We start from the raw sequence: 14,549 nt of genomic DNA, 5'->3' as shown, positions 1-14,549 counted from the left end.
AGACCCTATGGTAAATCCGAGCAGAAGCCAGTTTCCGGGCCCGCAGCATAGTTTGAATGACAGACTCAGAAAAACCTCTAGCCCTCAAGACGGAAGCTTCAAGAGCCACGCCGTCAAAGCCAGCCGGGCCAAGTCCTGGTAGACACAGGGGCCCTGAACGAGGAGGTCTGGTCGTTGTGGAAGTAGAAGGGGACACTCTAGCGAGAGACCCTGGAGGTCTGAGAACCAGTGCCTTCTGGGCCACGCTGGAGCTACGAGAATCAGGAGTCCTCCTTCCTGCTTGAACTTCCGAATTACCCTAGGCAGGAGTGACACCGGAGGGAACACGTACGGCAGCCGAAAGTTCCATGGAACCGCCAGCGCATCCACGAACGCTGCTTGAAGATCCCTTGTTCTTGCTCCGAAGACCGGAACCTTGTGACTGTGTCGAGACGCCATCAGGTCCACGTCTGGAAAACCCCACCTTTCCACTAGGAGTTGAAACTCTTCTGGATGGAGGCCCCACTCTCCAGCGTAGACGTCCTGACGACTGAGAAAGTCCGCTTCCCAATTCAGGACCCCTGGAATGAATATCGCCGATATGGTCGGTAGATGGCGTTCCGCCCATTGAAGAATCTGTGATACTTCCTTCATTGCCAAGCGGCTTTGAGTGCCGCCTTGATGATTTATGTAAGCCACTGTGGTGGCGTTGTCAGACTGTACCTGAACAGGTCGGTTCCGTATTAAATGCTGGGCCAGGTTCAATGAGTTGAATACCGCCCACAATTCCAGAATGCTGATCGGGAGGAGAGACTCCTCCTTGGTCCACCGACCCTGAAGGGAGTGTTGCTCCAACACTGCGCCCCAACCTCGCAGACTGGCATCAGTCGTCAGCAGGACCCAGTTGGGTATACAGAAGGGATGACCCCTGCACAACCGTTGGTCCTGGAGCCACCAGCACAGTGACAGACGAACCTCCGGAGTCAAGGAGATCAATTGAGACCTGATCCTGTGAGGCAGGCCGTCCCACTTGGCCAGAATTAGCCTCTGGAGGGGGCGAGAATGGAATTGAGCATACTCCACCATGTCGAATGCAGACACCATGAGGCCTAGCACTTGCATCGCCGTATTTATCAACATTTGCGGACGAGATAGGAAGTATCGAATCCTGTCCTGAAGCTTCAGGACTTTCTCCTGAGACAAGATCAACCGTTGGTTGTGAGTGTCCAATACCGCTCCCAGGTGCACCATGCTCTGAGCAGGGACCAGGGAGGATTTCTTCCAGTTGATGAGCCACCCGTGGGCTTGCAGAAACCGGAGAGTCAGATCCAGATGACAGAAGAGAATTTCTGGGGAATTTGCCAGGTTCAACAAGTCGTCCAGGTACGGTAGGATCCTGACCCAGTGACGGCGGAGTACAGTCGTCATTACCGCCATGACTTTGGTAAAGACTCGTGGAGCCGTAGTCAAACCAAAAGGTAATGCCCGAAATTGGTAATGGCGGTTGCCAACCGCAAACCTCAGGTACTGCTGATGCGACACTGCTATAGGGATATGCAGGTAAGCATCCTGTATGTCCAGGGAGACCATATAATCCCCAAGTTACAAGGCCAGGACAATAGAGCGAAGAGTTTCCATACGAAACTTGGATATCTTCACAAATTTGTTCAACACCTTGAGGTTGAGAATGGGCCGGGAGGACCCATTCGGTTTCGGGACTAGGAACAGCGGCGAATAGTACCCCTTGCCCCTCTGAGCAAGAGGCACCTGTACTACCACTCCTGTGTCCAGGAGGGTCTGTACCACCGAATGTAGAGTCCTTGCCTGTACTTGATCCGAAGGGACGTCTGTCAGGCAAAATCGATGAGGGGGACGGTTTTTGAAGGCGATGGCGTAACCTCGAGTGACGACTTCCCGTACCCAGGCATCTGAAGTGGTCTTCAACCATTCCTGGGTATACCCTAGAAGCCGGCCCCCCACCCTGGGGTCCCCCAGGGGGAGGCCCGCCCCGTCATGTGGTAGGCTTATCGGTCTTGGAAGCTGGCTGACGGGCAGCCCAGGCTCGTTTGGGCTTTGGCTTACCAGATTTGGAAGTGCGACCCTGTTTGGTGTACGCCTGACCTTTTGCTTTTACTGAAGGACAAAAGGAAGTACTTTTAGCCTTCGGTACAGAAGGAGCAGTACTTGGTAGACAGGCTGTTTTAGCAGACGCCAAATCCGCCACTATCTTATTTAAGTCTTCTCCAAAAAGGATATTCCCCTTAAAAGGGAGTACCTCCAGGGTTTTTCTAGAGTCCAGATCCACAGACCAGGACCACAGCCACAAGATCCAGAAAGCCAGAACTGACGTAGTCGAAGCCTTGGCTGCCAGGACACCGGCATCAGCAGCCGCCTCCTTAACCACTTAACTGGCATGGTCAGATTTCATGCAACTGCATCGTCCCACCCTGTCCCCCCGTTTTTGACAAGGAGATCCGTTCTGCAGATGTACATAATATAATGTTTAAATATTTAAAAAAATACTTTTTCAACTTTATTAAATAAAATAATTTTTTAAAAACAATGTTTTTACCGCTTTTGAAAGGAAAAATCGTCAGTTAAGTGGTTTTAATATAGTGAGAAGCCGTGACAATATATGACAAGCATTGTCTAGCATGGTCAGAAGAGATTTCAGCTTCCAACTCCAAGGCCCACGCTTCAATAGCTTCTGCAGCCCAAGTCGCTGCAATAGAGGGCCTATGCACAGCACCCGCAAGGGTGTAAATCACTTTTAGACAACCCTCCACACGCTTATCCGTAGGCTCTTTTAGAGACGTAACGGTAGTGACAGGTAGAGCTGAGGAGACCACCGTCCTTGCCACATGTGAATCCACTGGCGGAGGTGTCTCCCAATTTTTAGTCAGCTCCGTAACGAGAGGATAACGAGCAAGCAGTTTCTTGTGAGGCAAGAACTTCTTTCCTGGATTTTCCCAGGATTCCTGACGTATATCAACCATTTGATCAGAGTAAGGTAAAACTAGTTTAACCACTTTCTGACGCTTAAACCTATCCGGTTTCTTAGGAGGAACAGACGGTTCCGGTTCATCTGTAATCTGAAGGATTGACCGTATAGCCTCTAATAAATCAGGGACATCCACTTGTGAAACACCCTCCCCATCAGATAGATCAGGATCGGAATCTGTGGGGTCAGTATAAACGCCATCCTCATCAGATGCGGTGTCAGGGACAGCAGTGGATTCTGAGGAAGTAATGGCCCGCTTAGAGGACCCTTTGGTCTTAGGCGGGCGAGGGTTTGACTTCTTAGTAGTCAAGGAATGGTTCAATTGTTGTAACTGATTGGACAAATGATCCGTCCATGGCGGATTAACCGCGGGGACCATGAACGGTTGCACCGATACAGGAGGTCCCATAGGGGGCATTAGTTTGTTAACTAGCGTAGTCAGTAGCGTGGAGAAGGTAGCCCACGGTGGGTCATTCTGAACCCCAGTTGCTACAGTCCCACTGGGGGGCAAGGAACCCCCAGAACCAAAACTCTCAGCTGCTACGTTTTCCTCAAATGTATCTGCGACTTCATCACCACTTCCAGTGGGTTCAATCCCAGAACCGTTACCCTTTTTGGCGGACATGATATATTGCAATACAAGGTAACACAGTACAATATCAGCAGCACAGTACCTGACCCAAACCCCCGTGCAGTGTAGTCTGCACAAACAGGAATTTAGGAGAGATACAGTGACTAAAATCACAAAGAAAAATACACACTGAGTATATCTTGTGAATAACCTATATTAATAATAAACCTGACGCACCTAGCCACCTCAGGTTATAGAATATAGGGATAGCAAGCTGAGTGAGAAACATGAAATGGAGGTCACACAGCAAGCAAATGCACACACATATAGTCACAGTTGTACAATGCAGAAGTTATGACATGCAATAATATTGCACTGGACTAGCTATATAGAAGATAGATATAACAATGCACAGTAAAGACTGGATGTATATCACAGGGTACTTGTACTAAATAACCCTGACTAAATGCACTCTCTCTTAACTATCACTGTCAACAGACATGTAGAATACTTAAGTGTCCTGTAAGATGCACAGCGCTGACATGCAGGCGGCTTTACAGAGGAGGATTTGCCCAAACAGTCCCAGGAACAGTGTAGCTGAGTGTAATGGGGCCCAAACACTGCTGGGAGTGAGGGAGATATGCAGCTCCAGGGCGGGAACATTTACTCTAAATGGAGCCCTGGGGCGGGGGGAGGGGCTACAGGTCTAAGCCTTTCCCCCTGCTGGACTTAACCACCGGTACTGTGGGCTGTATAGAAACGGTTTGAGAGAGAAACCGACCTGTGCCCTTGCCCTGGTGGCCTAGTGGGGTCCCTGTAGTGACAGTGTCCACGCCAGTGCGCGTGGCCCGCCTCCCACTGGCCGCGCTGGATCGCGATAAAGCGCGGGTTTTATCGCGATACCACCTCCAGAAATGCGGCAACGCGATCCCGGAGAGCCCCAGCCGCGTGTGTCTGACCAAGAAGAAAACCGGAGCCTCCTGCTGTGTGTACCCGGCAACCAGGGCGCGGGAGTCTACAGCGCCGCTGTGTTAGAGATGGAGCCGCAGCAGAGAATGTCCCCGACATCTACACACTGCTGCAGCCCTTGTAGACTTCACTTTTTTCTTCAAAAAAAGCTTTTCTTAGGCTGCCTGGAGCAGCCTCCTGTTGACATGCCTGCTACTGCTAGCACCAAACTACAAAACTGAGCTACTGTGCAGGGAGGCAGGGGTTATAGAGGAGGCGGCGCTATGCATTCTGGGAACAGTCAAAGTTTTTGAGCCTGTTGGTGCCTCGGATCAAGATCCTACTCTACACCCCAATGTCTATCCTTGTGGAGCCCAGTGTACCCGCAGCAGAAATAAGGTAGAAGTACCTGGTGTTAATATTGCCAGCTGTGAATGGCATTATGGCTGTTTTCTCAACACTGCAGAAGCGATAATGCTGCTTTTACGGTGTAAAAAGCAGTCCATCTCCGGCATCCCCCTCTCCCCCATCCCTCTGTGTTTTGCTAAGAAGCAGCAGCAGTACTGGAGGACTCCTGTTATCAGTAAGAAACGGTCATGACAGGTTTATGGTAAGAGTGGAAACTGAGCAGCAGAGAGTGGTAAATTATACGTGTCACCTCACAATATACAAAAAAAAAAAAAAAAAAAAAAAAAAAGCAGAGGGGGTGCAGGTTTGTTAGCAGCATTTCCAGAATGTTAAACAAACAGGTGAGCCACACAGTAGCCTTCTCTGTGTACAGCGTGGGAGCCGCCTGTCGGCCGGCGGAGTGTCTCCAGCCACAGCTGCGCATGCTCAGTAGGATCAGACTCTACATTTGCGATAAGCAGAGGGAAAGTTCAGTGAAATGGATTCGCCTGGACAGTGCTATTTCGCTGGATCTGTCCAGGCATGTGAATAATGATACATTCCTGCGATTTAGATATAAATCTCAATGCGAATTGAATCAAATTTTTCACTTCATAAATGCAATGTAATTGTAATTTATGATAAATCTCCCTCTAAGGGAAAGAACAGGAAGAGAATGCTTTAGATGCAATGACTAACACACACACACACACACACACACACACACACACACACACACACACACACACACACACACACACACCTAGAAGGACCAGTGGGTACCACCATGGGGACCCCACACTTTTGGACAAAGTAACAGCTTTACCTGCATCTTATGCATCTCATCCCGTGGAATTCGCATCTCAAAATCTTCAAAATATCTAGACACAAAAAGTAAATATATTTTAATCAAATCCCTTCATTGTTTGTTTTACAGCAACAACACCTTCTCCTCTTCCTGTGCTGTGTATTACAGTGCCTGCTCCTCTCCCTGTGCTGTGTACTATATCCACTGCTCCTCTCCCTGTGCTGTGTACTATATCCACTGCTCCTCTCCCTGTGCTGTGTACTATATCCACTGCTCCTCTCCCTGTGCTGTGTACTATATCCACTGCTCCTCTCCCTGTGCTGTGTACTATATCCCCTGCTCCTCTCCCTGTGCTGTGTACTATATCCCCTGCTCCTCTCCCTGTGCTGTGTGCTATATCCACTGCTCCTCTCCCTGTGCTGTGTACTATATCCACTGCTCCTCTCCCTGTGCTGTGCACTATATCCACTGCTCCTCTCCCTGTGCTGTGTACTATATCCCCTGCTCCTCTCCCTGTGCTGTGTACTATATCCCCTGCTCCTCTCCCTGTGCTGTGTGCTATATCCACTGCTCCTCTCCCTGTGCTGTGTACTATATCCACTGCTCCTCTCCCTGTGCTGTGCATTACAGCGCCTGCTCCTCTCCCTGTGCTGTGCACTATATCCACTGCTCCTCTCCCTGTGCTGTGCATTACAGCGCTTGCTCCTCTCCCTGTGCTGTGTACTATATCCACTGCTCCTCTCCCTGTGCTGTGCATTACAGCGCCTGCTCCTCTCCCTGTGCTGTGCACTATATCCACTGCTCCTCTCCCTGTGCTGTGTACTATATCCCCTGCTCCTCTCCCTGTGCTGTGTACTATATCCACTGCTCCTCTCCCTGTGCTGTGTACTATATCCACTGCTCCTCTCCCTGTGCTGTGTACTATATCCACTGCTCCTCTCCCTGTGCTGTGTACTATATCCACTGCTCCTCTCCCTGTGCTGTGTACTATATCCCCTGCTCCTCTCCCTGTGCTGTGTACTATATCCCCTGCTCCTCTCCCTGTGCTGTGTACTATATCCACTGCTCCTCTCCCTGTGCTGTGTACTATATCCACTGCTCCTCTCCCTGTGCTGTGTACTATATCCACTGCTCCTCTCCCTGTGCTGTGCATTACAGCGCCTGCTCCTCTCCCTGTGCTGTGTACTATATCCACTGCTCCTCTCCCTGTGCTGTGTACTATATCCCCTGCTCCTCTCCCTGTGCTGTGTACTATATCCCCTGCTCCTCTCCCTGTGCTGTGTACTATATCCCCTGCTCCTCTCCCTGTGCTGTGTGCTATATCCCCTGCTCCTCTCCCTGTGCTGTGTACTATATCCCCTGCTCCTCTCCCTGTGCTGTGTGCTATATCCACTGCTCCTCTCCCTGTGCTGTGTACTATATCCACTGCTCCTCTCCCTGTGCTGTGCATTACAGCGCTTGCTCCTCTCCCTGTGCTGTGTACTATATCCACTGCTCCTCTCCCTGTGCTGTGCATTACAGCGCCTGCTCCTCTCCCTGTGCTGTGCACTATATCCACTGCTCCTCTCCCTGTGCTGTGCATTACAGCGCTTGCTCCTCTTCCTGTGCTGTGTACTATATCCACTGCTCCTCTCCCTGTGCTGTGTACTATATCCACTGCTCCTCTCCCTGTGCTGTGCATTACAGCGCCTGCTCCTCTTCCTGTGCTGTGTACTATATCCACTGCTCCTCTTCCTGTGCTGTGTACTATATCCACTGCTCCTCTCCCTGTGCTGTGTACTATATCCACTGCTCCTCTCCCTGTGCTGTGTACTATATCCACTGCTCCTCTTCCTGTGCTGTGTACTATATCCACTGCTCCTCTTCCTGTGCTGTGTACTATATCCACTGCTCCTCTCCCTGTGCTGTGTATTACAGCACCTGCTCCTCTCCCTGTGCTGTGTACTATATCCACTGCTCCTCTTCCTGTGCTGTGTATTACAGCGCCTGCTCCTCTCCCTGTGCTGTGTACTATATCCACTGCTCCTCTCCCTGTGCTGTGTACTATATCCACTGCTCCTCTTCCTGTGCTGTGTATTACAGCGCCTGCTCCTCTCCCTGTGCTGTGTACTATATCCACTGCTCCTCTTCCTGTGCTGTGTACTATATCCACTGCTCCTCTTCCTGTGCTGTGTACTATATCCACTGCTCCTCTTCCTATGCTGTTTATTACAGCGCGAGTTTCTCTCCCTGCACTGTGTATTACAGCACAATGTCTCTCCCTGCACTGTGTGTTACAGCGCAAGTTCGTCTCCCCGCATTGTGTATTACAGCACGAGTTTCTCTCCCTGCACTGTGTATTACAGTGCAAAGTCCTCTCCCCAAACTGTGTATTACAGCGCAAGTTCCTCTACCCGCACTGCGTATTACAGCACGAGTTTCTCTCCCTGCACTGTGTATAACAGAGCTAGCTCCTCTGCCCGTACTGGTTATTACAGTGCAAGTTACTCTCCCTGTAATGTGTATTACGGTGTTAGATTCTCTCCCAGTATTGTGTATTACATGTACTGTGTAAGCTCTTCTTTATTAACTACTGTACATTGTCAAGTTCTCTGTATGTATGGTGAAGGTACAATGATCATGGCCACAATAATCTCCTATTTTACATACTGTAGGTTTATCCCACATAATCCAAACAAAAGAGCTTCAATTGTAATACAAAACACATTTGAGTGCAATTTTTTTTAAATACAGAACAGTCACTCAAAGGAGCAAAAGGCTGTACTTTATTCTTAGAAAATGGATTTTAATTTTTTTCTTAATGTGGGAACAGATATCCTGGACATGGATTACAACACATCTGTGCACAGTCCTTAATGTATTATTGGTAAGACACAAATACGGTATGCTACTCTTCCAATGTAGAAGCACATTTTGCATGAATACTATGAGGAAGATTCAATTAGCCGTGGAAAAATCTTTGGTTACTGCAGCTCGAATTAATGCACTTTCCGCACTGTAATTACACTTATCACGTCTATGCGCGCTACTGCTAAATGTGCAGTTCAATTGGAAAACGCTTATCCCGGCAGTTGTGCTGTCATTTTAAACAATATTAAGTGTGGGGAAATATTAGTATTAACACAATATTAAGTCTGGGCAGTCGTGATGTCATTTTAAACAATATTAAGCATGTGCCCAAACATGTACAAACAGTACAAACTTTTATTGGATTTCAGTATAGAAGTCTACTAGTGGCTAATTAAATTCCCCCATGACAGTAAGATTGTGATTCACAGATCTACCCGATGAAACACATTGCAGATTCATGCAAGAGACTGTTTTTACTTACTTCTGGTTTAATAGTTTATTTTTATTCATTTTGCTGTTTGTAATTATTATTATTATTGATATGTTGATGAGCTAAATACACTTTGATGTTCAGTGATACGTTAGTCTCCGAGTGCCGTCTTTCTTGGATGTGTTCATATCAGGGGTGCAGTACCCTTAGGAGGACCCCGGATCAAGGTACCCCTTGCCTAAAATGCTACAATTTGTTGCGGAGACTGTGAATACTTGCCTGTTATACTGGAAAGAACTGTCCATAATAGGGGATCTGTGACACTCCAGGATGTTATTGTTTTCTTATATGAGAATTGAAACATTAAATAAATGCTTTAATATAAACTATGAAAATCACTGTGTGTATGAGTAAGGCCAATCGCCTTACTCACAGGACCTATTTAATAACAAGGCACAGTACTATAGAACAGAATTACTCACTTTAACCCAATCTTTTGATGATGATTCAGTTTGTGCTCATTATTTCTTAGATCTAGGAAGAAAAAGGAACATGATATAATTTCTGGGGGGCTGTAGTATTATTTCCTGTACATATGAATCTCTCCCTTTATGCACATGCTATAGCTGGTGTTCATGTTGGTACTGATGAAAAAAACCCCAGAAAAAAACAAACAAACAATCCATAAGACTGGGGTCGCTACACAAGAAGCAGCACAGCCACCTAGGAAGTAATGAACGCTCTCAGAAGACTACAACATCCAGAACATGTGGCTCAGCAGACTCTGCAAAGGAAACAATTCTCCTAGGCTTAAAAAATGATAGCTATTTCTGTTCCCCAATAACCATGGCTCAGCAAGTGTCTATTGCTACCATTCTCATAGACTGCAACTTTTATTGCCTATACATTTGGATGTGTGCAGTAATACAGGACTTCTTTTATGATATTTAGGTAACAAAGGTGTCCAGGACAGCACACAATAGAACAGAGGCAGGAAACACCTGTACGGATCAGTGGATAACAGTGATAAAAGGTATCACATTCAAACCTCAATCTTGGAGCCGGACATGCATATAAGGAGATTTATGGTAAGAACATACCTTTGTTAAATCTCTTTCTGCAAGGTACACTGGGTTCCATAGAGAATAACATCTGGGTGTAGAGTAGGATCTTGATCCAAGGCACCAACAGGCTAAAAGCTTTGACTGTTCCCAAGATGCTCAGTGCCGCCTCCTTTATAACCTCGCCTCTGTGCACAAGCCCAATGCAGTATTAGGTAAAAGAGACTACAACCGTTAGTAGCCACATACACCACATTCTCACGACAGGAGAAGGTATCAGCGGCTAATGCCATACAAACCCAAAGAAGCAAAGTGCGTCAGGGTGGGCGCCCTGTGGATCCTAGTGTACCTCGCAGAAAGATTTAACAATGGTAAGTTCTTATCATAAATCTCCTTTTCTGCAGCGGAGTACACTGGGGTTCCACAGGGAATAACATCGGGGATGTCCTAAAGCAGTTCCTCATGGGAGGGAACGCACTGTAGCGGGCACAAGTACCCAGCGTCCAAAGGAAGCATCCTGGGAAGCGGAAGTATCGGAGGCATAGAACCTCATGAACGTGTTCACCGAGGACCACGTAGCCGCCTTGCACAATTGTTCAAGGGTTGCACCACGGCGGGCGGGCCACCCAAGAAGGTCCAACAGACTGAGTAGAATGGGCTGTGATGGTAGCAGGAGCTGGAAGGCCAGCCTGTACAGAAGCATGTGCAATCACCATTCTAATCCATCTGGCCAAGGTCTGCTTGTTAGCAGGCCAGCCACGTTTGTGAAAACCAAACAGTACAAAGAAAGAATCAGACTTCCTAACGGAGGCTGTCCTCTTCACACAGATACGGAGAGCCCGTAACACATCCAAAGACCGGTCTTTGGAGCACAATTCAGGAGAGACAAAGGCCGGAACCAAAATCTCCTGGTTAAGGTGGAAAGAAGACACCACCATAGGTAGATAACCAGGGCGCGTTCTAAGAACCGCCTGGTCACAGTGAAAATTCAGATAGAGGAACCTAAAGGACAAGGCGCCCAAATCTGATGCCCATCTAGCAAAGACAATAGCCAGCAGAAACAAGACCTTAAGAGAAAGTCACTTAAGGTCCGCAAGGCCTCCAGAACCACAGACAAATCCCAAGGAGACACAGGAGGGACATAGGGAGGCTGAATCCGTAAAACACCCTGAGCGAATGTATGAACATCAGGCAGAGTCGCAAGTTTTCTCTGAAACCGTACCGACAAGGCAGAAATATGAACCTTGAGGGAAGCCAGCTGAAGGCCCAAGTCCAGGCCCTGTTGTAGGATGGCCAAAAGTTTGGCCGTACTAAACTTGTAAATGTCATGATTGTTAGATGCGCACCGAGCAAAGTAAGAATTCCAGACCCTATGGTAAATCCGAGCAGAAGCCGGCTTACGGGCCTTCAGCATAGTTTGAATGACCGCCTCAGAAAACCCTTTGGCCCTCAGTATGGAAGCTTCAAGAGCCACGCCGCTAAAGCCAGCCATGCCAAATCCTGGTAGACACAAGGGCCCTGAACGAGGAGGTCTGGTCGATGTGGAAGCAGAAGAGGATGCTCTAGCGAGAGACCCTGTAGGTCTGAGAACCAATGCCGTCTGGGCCACTCCGGAGCTATCAGAAGTAGTATTCCTCCTTCTTGGTTGAACTTCCTCACTACTCTGGGCAGGAGTGACACCGGAGGGAACACGTACAGCAGCCGAAAGTTCCATGGAATTGCCAGTGCGTCCACGAACGCCGCTTGAGGATCCCTTGTTCTTGCTCTGAAGACTGGAACTGTGCGATTGTATCAAGACGCCATCAGGTCTACGTCTGGTAGACCCCACTTTTCCACTAGGAGTTAAAATACTTCGGGATGAAGGCTCCATCTCCAGCGTGTACATCCTGACGACTGAGGAAGTCCGCTTCCCAGTTGAGGACCCCCGGAATGAACACTGACGATATGGCTGGCAGATGGCGTTCCACCCATTGAAGAATCTTTGACACTTCCATCATTGCCATGCGGCTTCGAGTGCCACCTTGATGATTTATGTACGCCACCGTTGTCGCGTTGTCCGACTGTACTTGAACAGGCCTGTTCTGTACTAGATGCTAGGTCAGTTTCAGAGCATTGAACACTGCCCGCAATTCCAGAAGGTTTATCGGGAGGAGAGACTCCTCCCTGGTCCACCGACCCTGAAGAGAGTGTCGCTCCAACACCACGCCCCAACCCCTCAGACTGGCATCTGTTGTCAGAAGGACCCAGTTGGAGATCCAGAAGGGACGACCCCTGCTCAATCGTTGGTCCTGTAGCCACCAGGACAGTGACAGATGGACCTCCGGAGACAAGGAGATCATCTGAGACCTGATCCGGTGATGCAGGCCGTCCCACTTGGCAAGAATCAGTTTCTACTGAGGGCGGGAATGAAATTGAGCGTACTCTACCATGTCGAAAGCCGACACCATGAGGCCTAGTACTTGCATCGCCGAGTGTATCGACACTCTTGGGCGATAGAGGAAGCATCTTATCCTGTCCTGAAGTTTGAGGACCTTCTCCCAAGACAAGAACAACTGCTGGTTGTGTGCCCAATAACGCCTCCAGGTGCGCCATGCTCTGAGCAGGGACCAGGGACGAGTACTTCCAGATGATAAGCCACCCGTGGGCTTGCAGAAAACTGGACCGTCAATTCCAGATGATGGAGGAGAACGTCTGGGGAATTCGCCAGGATCAGCAAGTCGTCCAGATACGGTAGGATCCTGATACCCTGACGGCGAAGCAGGGCCGTCAACACAACCATGATCTTGGTGAAGATTCGCGGAACCGTAGTCAGGTCAAAGGGTAAGGCCCGGAATTGATAATGGAGGCTGCCAATAGCAAACCGCAGGTATAGCTGATGCGACATGGCAATAGGTATATGTAGGTAAGCATCCTGTATGTCCAGTGTTACCATATAGTCCCCTAGCTCCAAAGCCAGAACAATAGAGCGAAGGGTCTCCATACGAAACTTGGAGACCATCACAAACTTGTTCAAAGACTTGAGGTTGAGAATGGGCCGAGAGGAACCATTCAGTTTCGGGACTAGGAACAGCGGTGAATAGTACTCCCTGCCTCTCTGAGCCAGAGGCACCGGGAATGACCCGATCCTGCGAGTGTAAAAGGGGTATAATGGGCCCTACACACCTGCCGATGTGTGCAGGTGATATGAACGAGAAATCGTTCATATCGCTCAGTGTGTATGCACCAACGATGAACGATGCACGGCCCCAAGGTCGTTCATCGTTGGTTCTCCATTGCTTTGCAATACAATCATCATGAAGATCGAATATCGTCAAAATTGCAAGCATCACTGAGTGTGTAGGCCCCTTTATATAAAGTCAAAGAGACTGCCTGCTTTCCAGACTATGCCAGGGATGGGGAACCTTCGGCCCTCCAGCTGTTGTTGAACTACACATACCAGCATGCCTTGCTACAGTTTTGCTATTTGACCATGCTAAAACTGTTGCAGGGCATGCTGGGATGTGTAGTTCAACAGCAGCTGACGGGCCGAAGGTTCCCCATCCCTGCTCTATGCCTTGCTGAAATACTGTCTGCAATAAACCCTGCGTCTAGACTCAGAGTAGCATCACCTAATACTCATACAGTATGTCAAACTAATGTGGCCCAACAGATGAAAAATCTGACCTTGACCTAACCGGCTGTAGACAGTCAGAAATCTGTTCTGACCACTTTTATATAATCTCTATAAATCAGACAGTAGTCCGAATGGGAATAAGGGAATCACCAGTGTCCAATAATTCTGCTTTATTATGGTTTCATCTTTTGTATCTGTGGCGTCCTTAAGTGATACTGCTCTGTAAAAAGGAATATTAGTGTTTTTTGATAACCACAAAATAGGCTGGACCCCAAATTACCTGTGTCCCAGGATAGAGTTTGCAATCAGTGCGGAATCTGACATTTCTCACAGAGGCGGAACTGCCGCCAGTGCAACCAGTGCGTTGCACTGGGGCCCGCCACTGTCCAGGGGCCCAAAGCATGTAATGAGTAAAACTGACAAATTACATGCCGCTGTGTGCAGCGGGCAACCGCTGCTCGCAGCACACAGCCGCCCGGACAGAGAGGATCGCAGCGGAACGGTAACGGGGGAGAAGGAGAACAGCCTATAGTGAAGCAGAGGGCCAGCAGCAGCAGCGCCTCAACCAGTAGTAAAGCGCTGCTGCGGCTCCCTCCTCCTCCTTCTCTCCTGCCCAGGAATCGTGACCAGAAGCTGCACCGAGGAGCCTGAGCCAGCGGAGAGGGTAAGTATAATTCTTTCTTCTTTTTTTCTTTCTACAAAAAGGGGGACTGCCTGCCGCAATGTGTAACAAGGGGGAATCTGCCTGCCGCAATGTGTAACAAGGGGGAATCTGCCTGCCGCAATGTGTAACAAGGGGGAATCTGCCTGCCGCAATGTGTAACAAGGGGGAATCTGCCTGCCGCAATGTGTAACAAGGGGGAATCTGCCTGCCGCAATGTGTAACAAGGGGGAATCTGCC

At 48.8% G+C, this 14,549-nt stretch overlaps 1 protein-coding gene across 1 annotated transcript in view; it reads right to left on the bottom strand.

The window, feature by feature from the left end:
* Positions 1-14,549, bottom strand: part of POLB (DNA polymerase beta) — a 127,782-nt gene that overhangs the window by 30,709 nt on the left and 82,524 nt on the right. Inside the window, exons 7-8 of the mRNA XM_063931740.1 lie at positions 9,457-9,508; positions 5,713-5,767 (exon numbers count right to left, since the gene is read on the bottom strand). Coding sequence (XP_063787810.1) covers positions 5,713-5,767; positions 9,457-9,508 — 107 coding nt within the window. The remainder of the gene's footprint in view (positions 1-5,712; positions 5,768-9,456; positions 9,509-14,549) is intronic.

Source organism: Pseudophryne corroboree, chromosome 6, assembly GCF_028390025.1.
Source record: "Pseudophryne corroboree isolate aPseCor3 chromosome 6, aPseCor3.hap2, whole genome shotgun sequence".
NCBI classification, from domain to species: Eukaryota; Metazoa; Chordata; class Amphibia; order Anura; family Myobatrachidae; genus Pseudophryne; species Pseudophryne corroboree.
The sequence above is the reverse complement of the archived record's forward strand: the minus strand, read 5'-3'. Positions and strand labels throughout refer to the sequence as shown.